Source organism: Scyliorhinus torazame, chromosome 2 (genome assembly GCF_047496885.1).
Source record: "Scyliorhinus torazame isolate Kashiwa2021f chromosome 2, sScyTor2.1, whole genome shotgun sequence".
Classification (NCBI taxonomy): Eukaryota; Metazoa; Chordata; class Chondrichthyes; order Carcharhiniformes; family Scyliorhinidae; genus Scyliorhinus; species Scyliorhinus torazame.
The window spans coordinates 15,593,328-15,607,675 of NC_092708.1; the positions used below are offsets into that span (position 1 = coordinate 15,593,328).

Here is a 14,348-nt window from a genome sequence, read left to right on the forward strand (position 1 = left end):
CTGGTACACGGCACAGTGATAGCGGCACGGGGCGTGGGTGGAATCTGGTGTCCATGCCCCCCCCTCCCCCCACTAGTTCGATCAAAGCGTCCCGTGCGCTTTGGCCTTGGCGCACACGTTGTGCGACCTCCGTTGCCTGCCTGAGCTCCATGTCCTGCCCACCTACCCCTACTCCGCACCCTCCTCGTCGAAGGAGGCCTGCCGTTCCTCCTCCTCCAACACGTCGCCCCTCTGCTGCGCGATGTTGTGGAGGGCGCAGCAGACCACAACGATGTGTTTTTTTTGCGCTATGCTGGAGGGCCCCTCCAGAGTGGTCCAGGCAGCTGAACCGCATCTTCAGGAGGCCAAAGCGCCGCTCGATCACACTCCTGGCCGCTGCATGGGTGTCGTTGTAGCGGGTTCCGTGTCAGTCTGTGGCCTCCGGATAGGCATTTTCAGCAACGACCGCAGCGGATAACCCCTGTCGCCCAGGAGCCAACCCTTCACCCGGGGGTCATCTCGAACATGTCAGGATTCACCAAGTGTGCCAGGGTGATGGCATCATGCAGACTGCCCGGGTATCGGGCGCACTGCCCGGGTATCGGGCACACTGCCCGGGTATCGGGCACACTGCCCGGGTATCGGGCACACTGCCCGGGTATCGGGCACACTGCCCGGGTATCGGGCACACTGCCCGGGTATCGGGCACACTGCCCGGGTATCGGGCACACTGCCCGGGTATCGGGCACACTGCCCGGGTATCGGGCACATCGCCCGGGTATCGGGCACATCGCCCGGGTATCGGGTGCACTGCCCGGGTATCGGGCGCACCGCCCGGGTATCGGGCGCACTGCCCGGGTATCGTGCACACTGCCCGGGTATCGGGCGCACTGCCCGGGTATCGGGCGCACTGCCCGGGTATTGGGCACACTGCCCGGGTATCGGGTGCACTGCCCGGGTATCGTGCAGACTGCCCGGGTATCGTGCGCACACTGCCCGGGTATCGTGCGCACACTGCCCGGGTATCGGGTGCACTGCCCGGGTATCGGGCGCACTGCCCGGGTATCGGGCACACTGCCCGGGTATCGGGTGCACTGCCCGGGTATCGTGCAGACTGCCTGGGTATCGTGCGCACACTGCCCGGGTATCGTGCGCACACTGCCCGGGTATCGGGCGCACTGCCTGGGTATCGTGCACACTGCCCGGGTATCGGGCGCACTGCCCGGGTATCGGGCACAGACGTGCACGATGCGCAGCTGATGGTCACAGACCAGCTGGATGTTCATTGAGTGGAACCCCTTTCGGTTTGTGTAGAGCGGCCCGTTATCTGCAGGTGCTGTAGGGATCGGCATCCCATCGATCACCCCCTGGACCCGGGGCATGTTGGCGATGGTGGCGAACCACACTGCCCGGGCATCCTGGTCGTCTTGGTCCATATGGAACTGGATGTACTGATCTGCCTGGGTGTACAGGGCCTCTGTGACGGTGAGCGTGCACCTGTTCACCGAGGTGAGTGAGATCCCGGACAGGTCATCCGCTCGACACCTGGCAGGACCCCGTGGTGTAAAGGTTCAGGGCGACCATCACCTTGACGATCACCAGGAGCGGGTGTCCTCCCCCATTCCCCCGTGGTGCCAGGTGCGCCATGATCTGGCAGATATGTCGCACTGACTCTCTGCTCAGCCAACAGCATGCCCGGTCTGGCAGGTCCTCGAATGATAGGCAGCGCCGGTACACACGAGGCCTCATACAGCACGTCCTGGGCACCTCCCCCTCCTCGGCCTGTTGGGCGGCTGGCTCCCAATCCTGGGTGGCTGCCTCCTGTTCCTCTGCTGCCCGCTCCGCTGCTGCCCGCTCCGCCGCTGCCCGCTCCGCCGCTGCCCGCCCCGCCGCTGCCCGCCCCGCTGCTGCCCGCTCCGCCGCTGCCCGCCCCGCTGCTGCCCGCTCCGCCGCTGCCCGCCCCGCTGCTGCCCGCCCCGCCGCTGCCCGCTCCGCCGCTGCCCGCCCCGCTGCTGCCCGCCCCGCTGCTGCCCGCCCCGCTGCTGCCCGCTCCGCCGCTGCCCACCCCGCTGCTGCCCGCCCCGCTGCTGCCCGCTCCGCTGCTGCCCACTCCGCTGTTGCCCGCTCCGCCGCTGCCCGCCCCGCTGCTGCCCGCTGCTGCCTGCTCCGCTGCTGCCCGCCCCGCTGCTGCCCGCTCCGCTGCTGCCCGCCCCGCTGCTGCCCGCTCCGCCGCTGCCCGCCCCGCTGCTGCCTGCTCCGCTGCTGCCCGCTCCGCCGCTGCCCGCCCCGCTGCTGCCCGCTCCGCTGCTGCCCGCTCCGCTGCTGCCCGCTCCGCTGCTGCCCGCTCCGTTCCTCCTCCTCGAGCACCTCCAGCTCGTACAGCTACAGGGCATCCCCCAGGGCTGCGGCGACCGGCAGGAAGGCCACCATAGCTGGTTGAGGTCCAATATCCATTGTCTGCAGGGAATGAAAGGTCGGCATGTTGGCAGGGTGCGTACCCCCGTACCCAACCCGTCCACCGGGCCACATGGAGGCCCCAGTTGGTACTGCACACCTGCCCCCAGATTTTGTTTTTTATTCGTTCATGGGATGTTGGCTGGGCCAGCATTTATTGCCCATCCCTAATTGCCCTTGAGCGGACAGCTAAGAGTCAACCACATTGCTGTCGATCTGGAGTCAGGTGTAGGCCAGACCGGGTAAGGACGGCAGATTTCCTTCCCTGAAGGACATTAGTGAACCAGGCGGGTTTTTACGACAATCGACAATGGTCATCATTACACTTCTAATTCCAGATTTTTATTGAATTCAAACTTCACCATCTGCAGTGGCAGGATTCGAACCTGGGTCCCCAGAGGAAATTGGGTGTCAGGTTTACTGACAACACCACTACGCCAATCCCCACACTCCTGGCCCTGTCGATGCCCGGAGTCTGTGGGGGCGTCTGACCCTGGCATCTGTCCCCGATGCCAGGGCTATCGTCGGTTGGCAGTGGCCAGTGCGCTCCGCAGCCCCCACCTGGCGCCCCCTAAGGGCTACTGTGGGCATTGCTATGGGTAGGCCGGCGGCGGGTCGTGGCTGGGTGGCAGGGGATATGACGGAGAGTGGAGTGCGGGGGTGGGGGGCTGAGGGCCCCCATACGGCCGGTGTCACTCTGCAGACCTAGGGGTCACTGGGAGGTGCAGCAAGATGGCTGCCTTGTAGGCCGCAGTAATGGTGGTCCACGACTGGACACCACCCCAGTCCCGTTGGGGTGTCCCCCGTACCCCTTCCCCAGCCAGCTCGGCCAGTGTCGGGCCCGGCAGCCCACAGTTGCTGCTCTCTGTGTCCTACCCCCTCTCTCTCCTTCATCAGCCGCCACGCCAGTTTCACGCTGTTTAAAAGCACAAGTGAACCGGGCCGTCGGGGACTCGGCCCATCGGAGGCGGAGAATTGCGGAGGCTCCGGAGAACACCAGGCCGGGCCCGCTAATGACATGCAAACCGTGTTTACTGTACGTGCGTTCCCGAACGCATTGACGCCGCTGTCGAGGTGATGGAGAATCGCGATTCGGCGTCAAATCAGCGCCAGCCGCGATTTTGCGTTTCGTGATTTCGGTGTCGGCCAACGGAGAATCCCGCCCCACATTTTGTGAATGTTGTGCAGCGGGGAGATTTGCACATTCTGCGCTTTGGCAAAATGTGGGTGTTTTTTAGCTGATCAGCCAGCCGCTTCTCACACTCCATTCCCAATGTTGCCTAGCGGAGCGGGCAGACAATCACTGGATTACATAGAAACACAGAAAATAGAAGCAGGAAGAGACCATTCGGCCCTTCGAGCCGGCTCCGCCAATCAGTATGACCATATCCCTCAATCCCTTTAGCCCCAAGAGCTGTATCTAATTCCTTCTTGAAATTACACAACGTTTTGGCCTCAACTACTTTCTGTGGGAGTGAATTCCACAGATTCACCACTCTCTGGGTGAAGAAATCTCTCCTCACCTCAGTCCTAAAAGGTTTACCCCTTACCCTCAAACTATGACCCCTCGTTCTGGACTCCCCCACCATCGGGAACATTCTTTCTGAATCTACCCTGTCCAATCCTGTTAGAATTTTGAAAGTTTCTATGAGATCCCCCTCACTCTCCTAAACTCCAATGAATATAATCCTAACCGATTTAGTCTCTCCTCATATGACAGTCCCGCCATCCCAGGAATCAGCCTGGCGAATCTTCACTGAACTCCCTCCATAGCAAGAACTTCCTTCCTCAGAGAAGGAGACCAAAACTGCCCACAATACTCCAGGTGTGGCCTCACCAATACCCTATACAATTACAGTAAAACATCTCTGTTCCTAGACTCCAATCCTCTCGCTGTGAAGGCCCACATACCATTTGCCTTCTTTACTGCCTGCTGTACCTGCACGCTTACTTTCAGTGACTGATGCATGAGGACACCAAGATCTTGCTGAGTGTCCACCTCTCTCAATTTACACTCATTCAAATAATAATCTGCCTTCTTATTTTTGCTACCGATGCAGATAACCTCACATTTATCCACATTATACTGTATCTGCCACGCGTGTTCCCACTCACTCAGCCTGTCCAAATCCCACTGAAGCATCTCTACATCCTCCTCACAGCTCACCCTCCCATCCAACTTTCTATCATCGGAAATTTGGAGAGAATACATTTAATTCCCTTTTACAAATCATTAATATATAATGTGAACAGTTTGGGTTCTAGCACAGATCCCTGCGGTACCCCACTAGTCACTGCCGCCAATCTAAAAAAAAAAACATTTATTCCAACCCTTAGCTTTCTGTCTGCTAACCAGATTTCTCTCCATCTCAAGACACTTCCCGTAATCCCATGCGCTTTAATTTAAATTTTAATCTGCTATGAGACCTTGTCGAAAGCCTTCTGAAAGTCTAAATAAACCACATCCACCTGTTCTCCCTTGTCAACTCTACTCGCTACACCTTCAAAGAATTCCAGTAGATTTGTCAAGCATGATTTTCCTTTTGTAAATCCACGCTGACTTTGTCTGATTATACGGTGGATAAAAGCAAATTACTGCGGATGCTGGAATCTGAAACCAAAGAGAAAATGCTGGAAAATCTCAGCAGGTCTGGCAGCATCCGTAGGGAGAGAAAAGAGCGAACGTTTCGAGTCTGATGACTCTTTGTCAGAGCTTTGACAGAGTCATCGGACTCGAAACGTTCGCTCTTTTCTCTCCCTACAGATGCTGCCAGACCTGCTGAGATTTTCCAGCGTTTTCTCTTTTGTTGTCTGATTATCCATATTCCAAATGCTGTGCTATGAAATCCTTGATAATAGACTCCAGCAACTTCTCTACTACCAACGTTAGGCTCTCTGGTCTATAGTTCCCTGTGTTCTCTCTACCTCCCTTTTTGAATAGCGGGGTTATATTCCCTACCCTCCAATTGGTAGGAACCACTCCAGAGTCCAATTTGGAAAATGATCTACTATTTCTAGGGCCACTTCCTGAAGTACTCTGGGATGCAGATTCTGAGGCTCGGGAGATTTGTCCGCATTCAATCCCATTAATTTGCCCCAAAATCATTTATTTCCTGAAGCAAAGCTCTTGTACAGTGAATTCTCTCTGAATCCATCGCACAACCGCACAGCACAGCCAACCCCGTCTCAAACACCTTCACATGAATGCTCTCAGGGATATGGGACTTCAGTTTCAGCGAGAGGCTGGAGAAGTTGGGATTGATCTGCTCGGAGCAAAGAAGGTCAAGGGGGGGGGGGTGGGGGGTTGAAGATTTAATTGAGGCATCAAAGTCATAAAATTACCGCTCTGATGGAGTGAAGAAGGAGAATCTGCTTCCAGCGCAGGAGGGTCGGTAACCAAGGGAGCGATGGATTGCAACAATGCAGGAGGGTCGGTAACCAGGGGAGCGATGGATTGCAGCAATGCAGGAGGGTCGGTAACCAGGGGAGCGATGGATTGCAGCAATGCAGGAGGGTCGGTAACCAGGGGAGCGATGGATCGCAGCAATGCAGGAGGGTCGGTAACCAGGGGAGCGATGGATTGCAGCAATGCAGGAGGGTCGGTAACCAGGGGAGCGATGGATCGCAGCAATGCAGGAGGGTCGGTAACCAGGGGAGCGATGGATCGCAACAATGCAGGAGGGTCGGTAACCAGGGGAGCGATGGATTGCAGCAATGCAGGAGGGTCGGTAACCAGGGGAGTGATGGATTGCAGCAATGCAGGAGGGTCGGTAACCAGGGGAGCGATGGATTGCAGCAATGCAGGAGGGTCGGTAACCAGGGGAGCGATGGATTGCAGCAATGCAGGAGGGTCGGTAACCAGGGGAGCGATGGATTGCAGCAATACAGGAGGGTCGGTAACCAGGGGAGCAATGGATTGCAGCAATGCAGGAGGGTCGGTAACCAGGGGAGCGATGGATTGCAGCAGCGCAGGAGGGTCGGTAACCAGGGGAGCGATGGATTGCAGCAATGCAGGAGGGTCAGTAACCAGGGGAGCGATGGATTGCAGCAATGCAGGAGGGTCGGTAACCAGGGGAGTGATGGATTGCAGCAGCGCAGGAGGGTCGGTAACCAGGGGAGCGATGGATTGCAGCAATGCAGGAGGGTCGGTAACCAGGGAGCGATGGATTGCAGCAATGCAGGAGGGTCGGTAACCAGGGGAGCAATGGATTGCAGCAATGCAGGAGGGTCGGTAACCAGGGGAGCGATGGATTGCAGCAATGCAGGAGGGTCGGTAACCAGGGGAGCGATGGATCGCAGCAATGCAGGAGGGTCGGTAACCAGGGGAGCGATGGATTGCAGCAATGCAGGAGGGTCGGTAACCAGGGGAGCAATGGATTGCAGCAATGCAGGAGGGTCGGTAACCAGGGGAGCGATGGATTGCAGCAATGCAGGAGGGTCGGTAACCAGGGGAGCGATGGATTGCAGCAATGCAGGAGGGTCGGTAACCAGGGGAGCGATGGATTGCAGCAATGCAGGAGGGTCGGTAACCAGGGGAGCGATGGATTGCAGCAATGCAGGAGGGTCGGTAACCAGGGGAGCGATGGATTGCAGCAATGCAGGAGGGTCACCTGTTCTATTCTATCCCTACTTTTAAATTCCATTCCCTTTGCACTAAACAACAAGATCTACTTAACTTCCCAAGTACTTGTATCTGAATACTAACTTCTTGTGACTGATGTACCAGGACACCCAGGTCTCTCTGTACCCCGAGTCCTGCAATCTCTCTCCATTTAAATAATATTCCGCTTTTCTATTCTTCCTGCCAAAATGGGCAAGTTCGCATTTTCCCGCATCAAACTCCATCTGCCAAATCTTTGCCCAGCGTTATGGGCCAGGGATTAGAGAACCCCAAAGTGTATCATGGAGTTCACCTGACCCACAATGTTTAATAGATTGTGGTTATGGGGGGGGGGGCGCACGGGCCTACCTTATAGGTGTGACGCAACAGAGATCCACAGTACTTTTAAATTAAAACAATATTTATTTATGAAACTAGTTAACCCTTTATAAACCCACAGTAAACATCTTAACAACTATCAACGCCAATCATCAGGGGCTGTTTAGCACAGGGCTAAGTCGCTGGCTTTGAAAGCAGACCAAGGCAGGCCAGCAGCACAGTTCAATTCCCGTACCAGCCTCCCCGAACAGGCGCCGGAATGTGGCGACTAGGGGCTTTTAACAGTAACTTCATTTGAAGCCTACTTGTGACAATAAGCGATTTTCATTTTTCATTTCATTTCATCCCCACAGATACAATATTCTATAAGTAACCATTCATCTTTCCTTGCAACATCCATAAGGCAAAAGACCCTTTTTAACACAGAGATCAGGTTTAAATTCTCTACTGAGAGCAGTCAGCACTTTGAAATCACCCAATTGATCTGGAGACAGTCTTTAGTTTGCAGAGCGAGATCCTTATACAGCTGCTTGCTTTGCCTGCAGCCATCCAGCTCTCAAAACGAAACTAAACACTGTAGCAAACAGCCTAAAATGAAAGTAAAGCAGACAGACTGCCCAGCTCCATCCACATTCTGACATCACTGATAACCACCCATTTCTTACAGGTACATTCACTGCAGCTATTTTCATAAACACCCATTTCTTAAAGGAACTCTCACATCACACCAGACCCTGAATCTGTCTACGTCCCTTTACACACTCACCATGTCCTCTTTACAACATGCATATTTTTGTGTTATCAGTCACTGAGAGTCCGTGGTAAGGCAGAAAACTAGGACCACAGACGTGTGAGAGAGAGTAACAATCCGGAGAGTCAGGCACTTACCTAATGTAGGCAATCACTCCCACAGGCCTGTCAATAAGATAAAATAGCAAGTGAGAAACACCACAAAAAACACCACATTCAAATTAACAAACCCATAACCCACATCAGTGACCAATGGCATAAAGTGGCAGGTCACAAAATACATCTGTTTCAATCACCTTGTCACATCTGGCTCAATTTTTAAACCATTAGCAGAGATGTCCTCCACAACCCTAAACATACTCACAACCTTGGTTGATTGGATGAAATTCTCTCAACTGAGACACACAGGACCCTAGGTTGGGGTCCTATCCAGAGATTGGAGCACAGACTCCAGCATGACACTCCGAGTGCAATGCTGAGGGAGTGCTGCAGTATCTGAGGGTATGATAAACCGAGGCTCCATCTGCGCGCGCCAGTGAATGTTAAAGATCTCACGGTCAGTATTTGGAAGAGTGAGGGGAGTTCATCCTGCTCTGTCCTGGGGCCAGTATTTATCCTGGAACATTCATCAGTAAAAAGCAGATAGTCCCTGTGACAGTATGCGAACATTGTGACAGTCTGTGGACACTGTGAGAGTCTGAAGACATTGTGATTGTCTGGACACATTGTGACAGTCTGGACACATTGTGACAGTCTGTGGACATTGTGACAGTCTGTGGACATTGTGACAGTCTGTGGACATTGTGACAGTCTGTGGACATTGTGACAGTCTGGATACATTGTGACAGTCTGGATATATTGTGACAGTCTGGATACATTGTGACAGTCTGTGGGCATTGTGACAGTCTGAGGACATTGTGACAGTCTGGATACATTGTGACAGTCTGGATATATTGTGACAGTCTGAGGACATTGTGACAGTCTGTGGACATTGTGACAGTCTGTGGACATTGTGACAGTCTGAGAACATTGTGACAGTCTGGATACATTGTGACAGTCTGGATATATTGTGACAGTCTGAGGACATTGTGACAGTCTGTGGACATTGTGACAGTCTGGATACATTGTGACAGTCTGGAAATATTGTGACAGTCTGAGGACATTGTGACAGTCTGTGGACATTGTGACGGTCTGTGGACATTGTGACAGTCTGAGAACATTGTGACAGTCTGAGGACATTGTGACAGTCTGTGGGCATTGTGACAGTCTGGATATAATGTGACAGTCTGTGGGCATTGTGACAGTCTGGATACATTGTGACAGTCTGTGGACATTGTGACAGTCTGAGGACATTGTGACAGTCTGTGGACAGTGTGACAGTCTGGATACATTGTGACAGTCTGGATATATTGTGACAGTCTGTGGGCATTGTGACAGTCTGGATACATTGTGACAGTCTGTGGACATTGTGACAGTCTGTGGACATTGTGACAGTCTGGATACATTGTGACAGTCTGTGGACATTGTGACAGTCTGTGGACATTGTGACAGTCTGTGGACACTGTGACAGTCTGGATACATTGTGACAGTCTGGATATATTGTGACAGTCTGTGGGCATTGTGACAGTCTGAGGACATTGTGACAGTCTGTGGACATTGTGATAGTCTGGATATATTGTGACAGTCTGTGGACATTGTGACAGTCTGTGGACATTGTGACAGTCTGGATACATTGTGACAGTCTGGATATATTGTGACAGTCAGTGGGCATTGTGACAGTCTGAGGACATTGTGACAGTCTGTGGACATTGTGATAGTCTGGATATATTGTGACAGTCTGTGGACATTGTGACGGTCTGTGGACATTGTGACAGTCTGTGGACATTGTGACAGTCTGAGGGCATTGTGACAGTCTGGATACATTGTGACAGTCTGGATATATTGTGACAGTCTGTGGGAATTGTGACAGTCTGTGGACATTGTGATAGTCTGTGGACATTGTGACAGTCTGAGAACATTGTGACAGTCTGGATACATTGTGACAGTCTGGATACATTGTGACAGTCTGAGGACATTGTGACAGTCTGAGGACATTGTGACAGTCTGAGGACATTGTGACAGTCTGTGGACATTGTGACAGTCTGTGGACATGGTGCCAGTCTGGATACATTGTGACAGTCTGAGGACATTGTGACAGTCTGTGGACATTGTGATAGTCTGTGGACATTGTGACAGTCTGAGAACATTGTGACAGTCTGGATACATTGTGACAGTCTGGATACATTGTGACAGTCTGAGGACATTGTGACAGTCTGAGGACATTGTGACAGTCTGAGGACATTGTGACAGTCTGTGGACATTGTGACAGTCTGTGGACATGGTGCCAGTCTGGATACATTGTGACAGTCTGAGGACATTGTGACGGTCTGTGGACATTGTGACAGTCTGTGGACATTGTGACAGTCTGTGGACATTGTGACAGTCTGGATACATTGTGACAGTCTGGATACATTGTGACAGACTGAGGACATTGTGACAGTCTGAGGACCTTGTGACAGTCTGTGGACATTGTGACAGTCTGTGGACATGGTGCCAGTCTGGATACATTGTGACGGTCTGTGGACATTGTGACGGTCTGTGGACATTGTGACAGTCTGTGGACATTGTGACAGTCTGTGGACATGGTGCCAGTCTGGATACATTGTGACAGTCTGAGGACATTGTGACAGTCTGTGGACATTGTGATAGTCTGTGGACATTGTGACAGTCTGAGAACATCGTGACAGTCTGGATACATTGTGACAGTCTGGATACATTGTGACAGTCTGAGGACATTGTGACAGTCTGAGGACATTGTGACAGTCTGAGGACATTGTGACAGTCTGTGGACATTGTGACAGTCTGAGGGCATTGTGACAGTCTGGATACATTGTGACAGTCTGGATATATTGTGACAGTCTGTGGGCATTGTGACAGTCTGTGGACATTGTGATAGTCTGTGGACATTGTGACAGTCTGAGAACATTGTGACAGTCTGGATACATTGTGACAGTCTGGATACATTGTGACAGTCTGAGGACATTGTGACAGTCTGAGGACATTGTGACAGTCTGTGGGCATTGTGACAGTCTGTGGACATGGTGCCAGTCTGGATACATTGTGACAGTCTGAGGACATTGTGACAGTCTGTGGACATTGTGATAGTCTGTGGACATTGTGACAGTCTGAGAACATTGTGACAGTCTGGATACATTGTGACAGTCTGGATACATTGTGACAGTCTGAGGACATTGTGACAGTCTGAGGACATTGTGACAGTCTGAGGACATTGTGACAGTCTGTGGACATTGTGACAGTCTGTGGACATTGTGACAGTCTGTGGACATGGTGCCAGTCTGGATACATTGTGACAGCCTGAGGACATTGTGACGGTCTGTGGACATTGTGACAGTCTGTGGACAATGTGACAGTCTGTGGACATTGTGACAGTCTGGATACATTGTGACAGTCTGGATACATTGTGACAGTCTGAGGACATTGTGACAGTCTGAGGACATTGTGACAGTCTGAGGACATTGTGACAGTCTGAGGACATTGTGACAGTCTGTGGACATTGTGACAGTCTGTGGACATGGTGCCAGTCTGGATACATTGTGACAGTCTGTGGACATTGTGACGGTCTGTGGACATTGTGACAGTCTGTGGACATTGTGACAGTCTGAGGACATTGTGACAGTCTGAGGACATTGTGACAGTCTGTGGACATGGTGCCAGTCTGGATACATTGTGACAGTCTGTGGACATTGTGACGGTCTGTGGACATTATGACAGTCTGTGGACATTGTGACAGTCTGAGGACATTGTGACAGTCTGAGGACATTGTGACAGTCTGAGGACATTGTGACAGTCTGGATACATGGTGCCAGTCTGGATACATTGTGACAGTCTGGATATATTGTGACAGTCTGGATACATTGTGACAGTCTGGATATATTGTGACAGTCTGTGGACATTGTGACGGTCTGTGGACATTGTGACGGTCTGTGGACATTGTGACAGTCTGAGGACATTGTGACTGTCTGGATATATTGTGACAGTCTGTGGGCATTGTGACAGTCTGTGGACATTGTGACAGTCTGTGGACATTGTGACAGTCTGAGGACATTGTGACAGTCTGGATACATTGTGACAGTCTGGGTGCATTGTGACAGTCTGTGGACATTGTGATAGTCTGTGGGCATTGTGACAGTCTGGATATGTTGTGACAGTCTGTGGACATTGTGACAGTCTGTGGACATTGTGACAGTCTGTGGACATTGTGACAGTCTGGATACATTGTGACAGTCTGGATATGTTGTGACAGTCTGTGGGCATTGTGACAGTCTGTGGACATTGTGACAGTCTGTGGGCATTGTGACAGTCTGAGGACATTGTGACAGTCTGAGGACATTGTGACAGTCTGGATACATTGTGACAGTCTGGATATGTTGTGACAGTCTGTGGGCATTGTGACAGTCTGAGGACATTGTGACAGTCTGGATACATTGTGACAGTCTGGATATGTTGTGACAGTCTGAGGACATTGTGACAGTCTGGATACATTGTGACAGTCTGGATATGTTGTGACAGTCTGTGGACATTGTGACAGTCTGTGGGCATTGTGACAGTCTGAGGACATTGTGACAGTCTGTGGACATTGTGACAGTCTGTGGACATTGTGACAGTCTGGATATTGTGACAGTCTGAGGACAGTGTGACAGTCTGGAAACATTGTGACAGTCTGGATATATTGTGACAGTCTGAGGACATTGTGACAGTCTGTGGACATTGTGACAGTCTGTGGACATTGTGACAGTCTGGATACATTATGACAGTCTGGATATATTGTGACAGTCTGTGGACATTGTGACGGTCTGTGGACATTGTGACAGTCTGTGGACATTGTGACAGTCTGAGGGCATTGTGACAGTCTGGATACATTGTGACAGTCTGGATACATTGTGACAGTCTGAGGACATTGTGACAGTCTGAGGACATTGTGACAGTCTGTGGACATTGTGACAGTCTGTGGACATTGTGACAGTCTGGATACATTGTGACAGTCTGGATATATTGTGACAGTCTGGATACATTGTGACAGTCTGTGGGCATTGTGACAGTCTGAGGACATTGTGACAGTCTGGATACATTGTGACAGTCTGGATATATTGTGACAGTCTGAGGACATTGTGATAGTCTGTGGACATTGTGACAGTCTGTGGACATTGTGACAGTCTGAGAACATTGTGACAGTCTGGATACATTGTGACAGTCTGGATATATTGTGACAGTCTGGAAATATTGTGACAGTCTGAGGACATTGTGACAGTCTGTGGACATTGTGACGGTCTGTGGACATTGTGACAGTCTGAGAACATTGTGACAGTCTGAGGACATTGTGACAGTCTGTGGGCATTGTGACAGTCTGGATATAATGTGACAGTCTGTGGGCATTGTGACAGTCTGGATACATTGTGACAGTCTGTGGACATTGTGACAGTCTGAGGACATTGTGACAGTCTGTGGACAGTGTGACAGTCTGGATACATTGTGACAGTCTGGATATATTGTGACAGTCTGTGGGCATTGTGACAGTCTGGATACATTGTGACAGTCTGTGGACATTGTGACAGTCTGTGGACACTGTGACAGTCTGGATACATTGTGACAGTCTGGATATATTGTGACAGTCTGTGGGCATTGTGACAGTCTGAGGACATTGTGACAGTCTGTGGACATTGTGATAGTCTGGATATATTGTGACAGTCTGTGGACATTGTGACAGTCTGTGGACATTGTGACAGTCTGTGGACATTGTGACAGTCTGGATACATTGTGACAGTCTGGATATATTGTGACAGTCAGTGGGCATTGTGACAGTCTGAGGACATTGTGACAGTCTGTGGACATTGTGATAGTCTGGATATATTGTGACAGTCTGTGGACATTGTGACAGTCTGAGGGCATTGTGACAGTCTGGATACATTGTGACAGTCTGGATATATTGTGACAGTCTGTGGGCATTGTGACAGTCTGTGGACATTGTGATAGTCTGTGGACATTGTGACAGTCTGAGAACATTGTGACAGTCTGGATACATTGTGACAGTCTGGATACATTGTGACAGTCTGAGGACATTGTGACAGTCTGAGGACATTGTGACAGTCTGAGGACATTGTGACAGTCT

The 14,348-nt window shown here is 51.7% G+C and overlaps 1 protein-coding gene across 7 annotated transcripts in view; it reads right to left on the minus strand.

Annotated features, from left to right (window-relative positions):
* Positions 1-14,348, minus strand: part of spega (striated muscle enriched protein kinase a) — a 1,182,457-nt gene that overhangs the window by 134,998 nt on the left and 1,033,111 nt on the right. For all 7 annotated transcript variants that reach the window (XM_072468701.1, XM_072468720.1, XM_072468711.1 and 4 more), the window contains one exon: positions 8,261-8,287. In XM_072468701.1, coding sequence (XP_072324802.1) covers positions 8,261-8,287 — 27 coding nt within the window. The remainder of the gene's footprint in view (positions 1-8,260; positions 8,288-14,348) is intronic.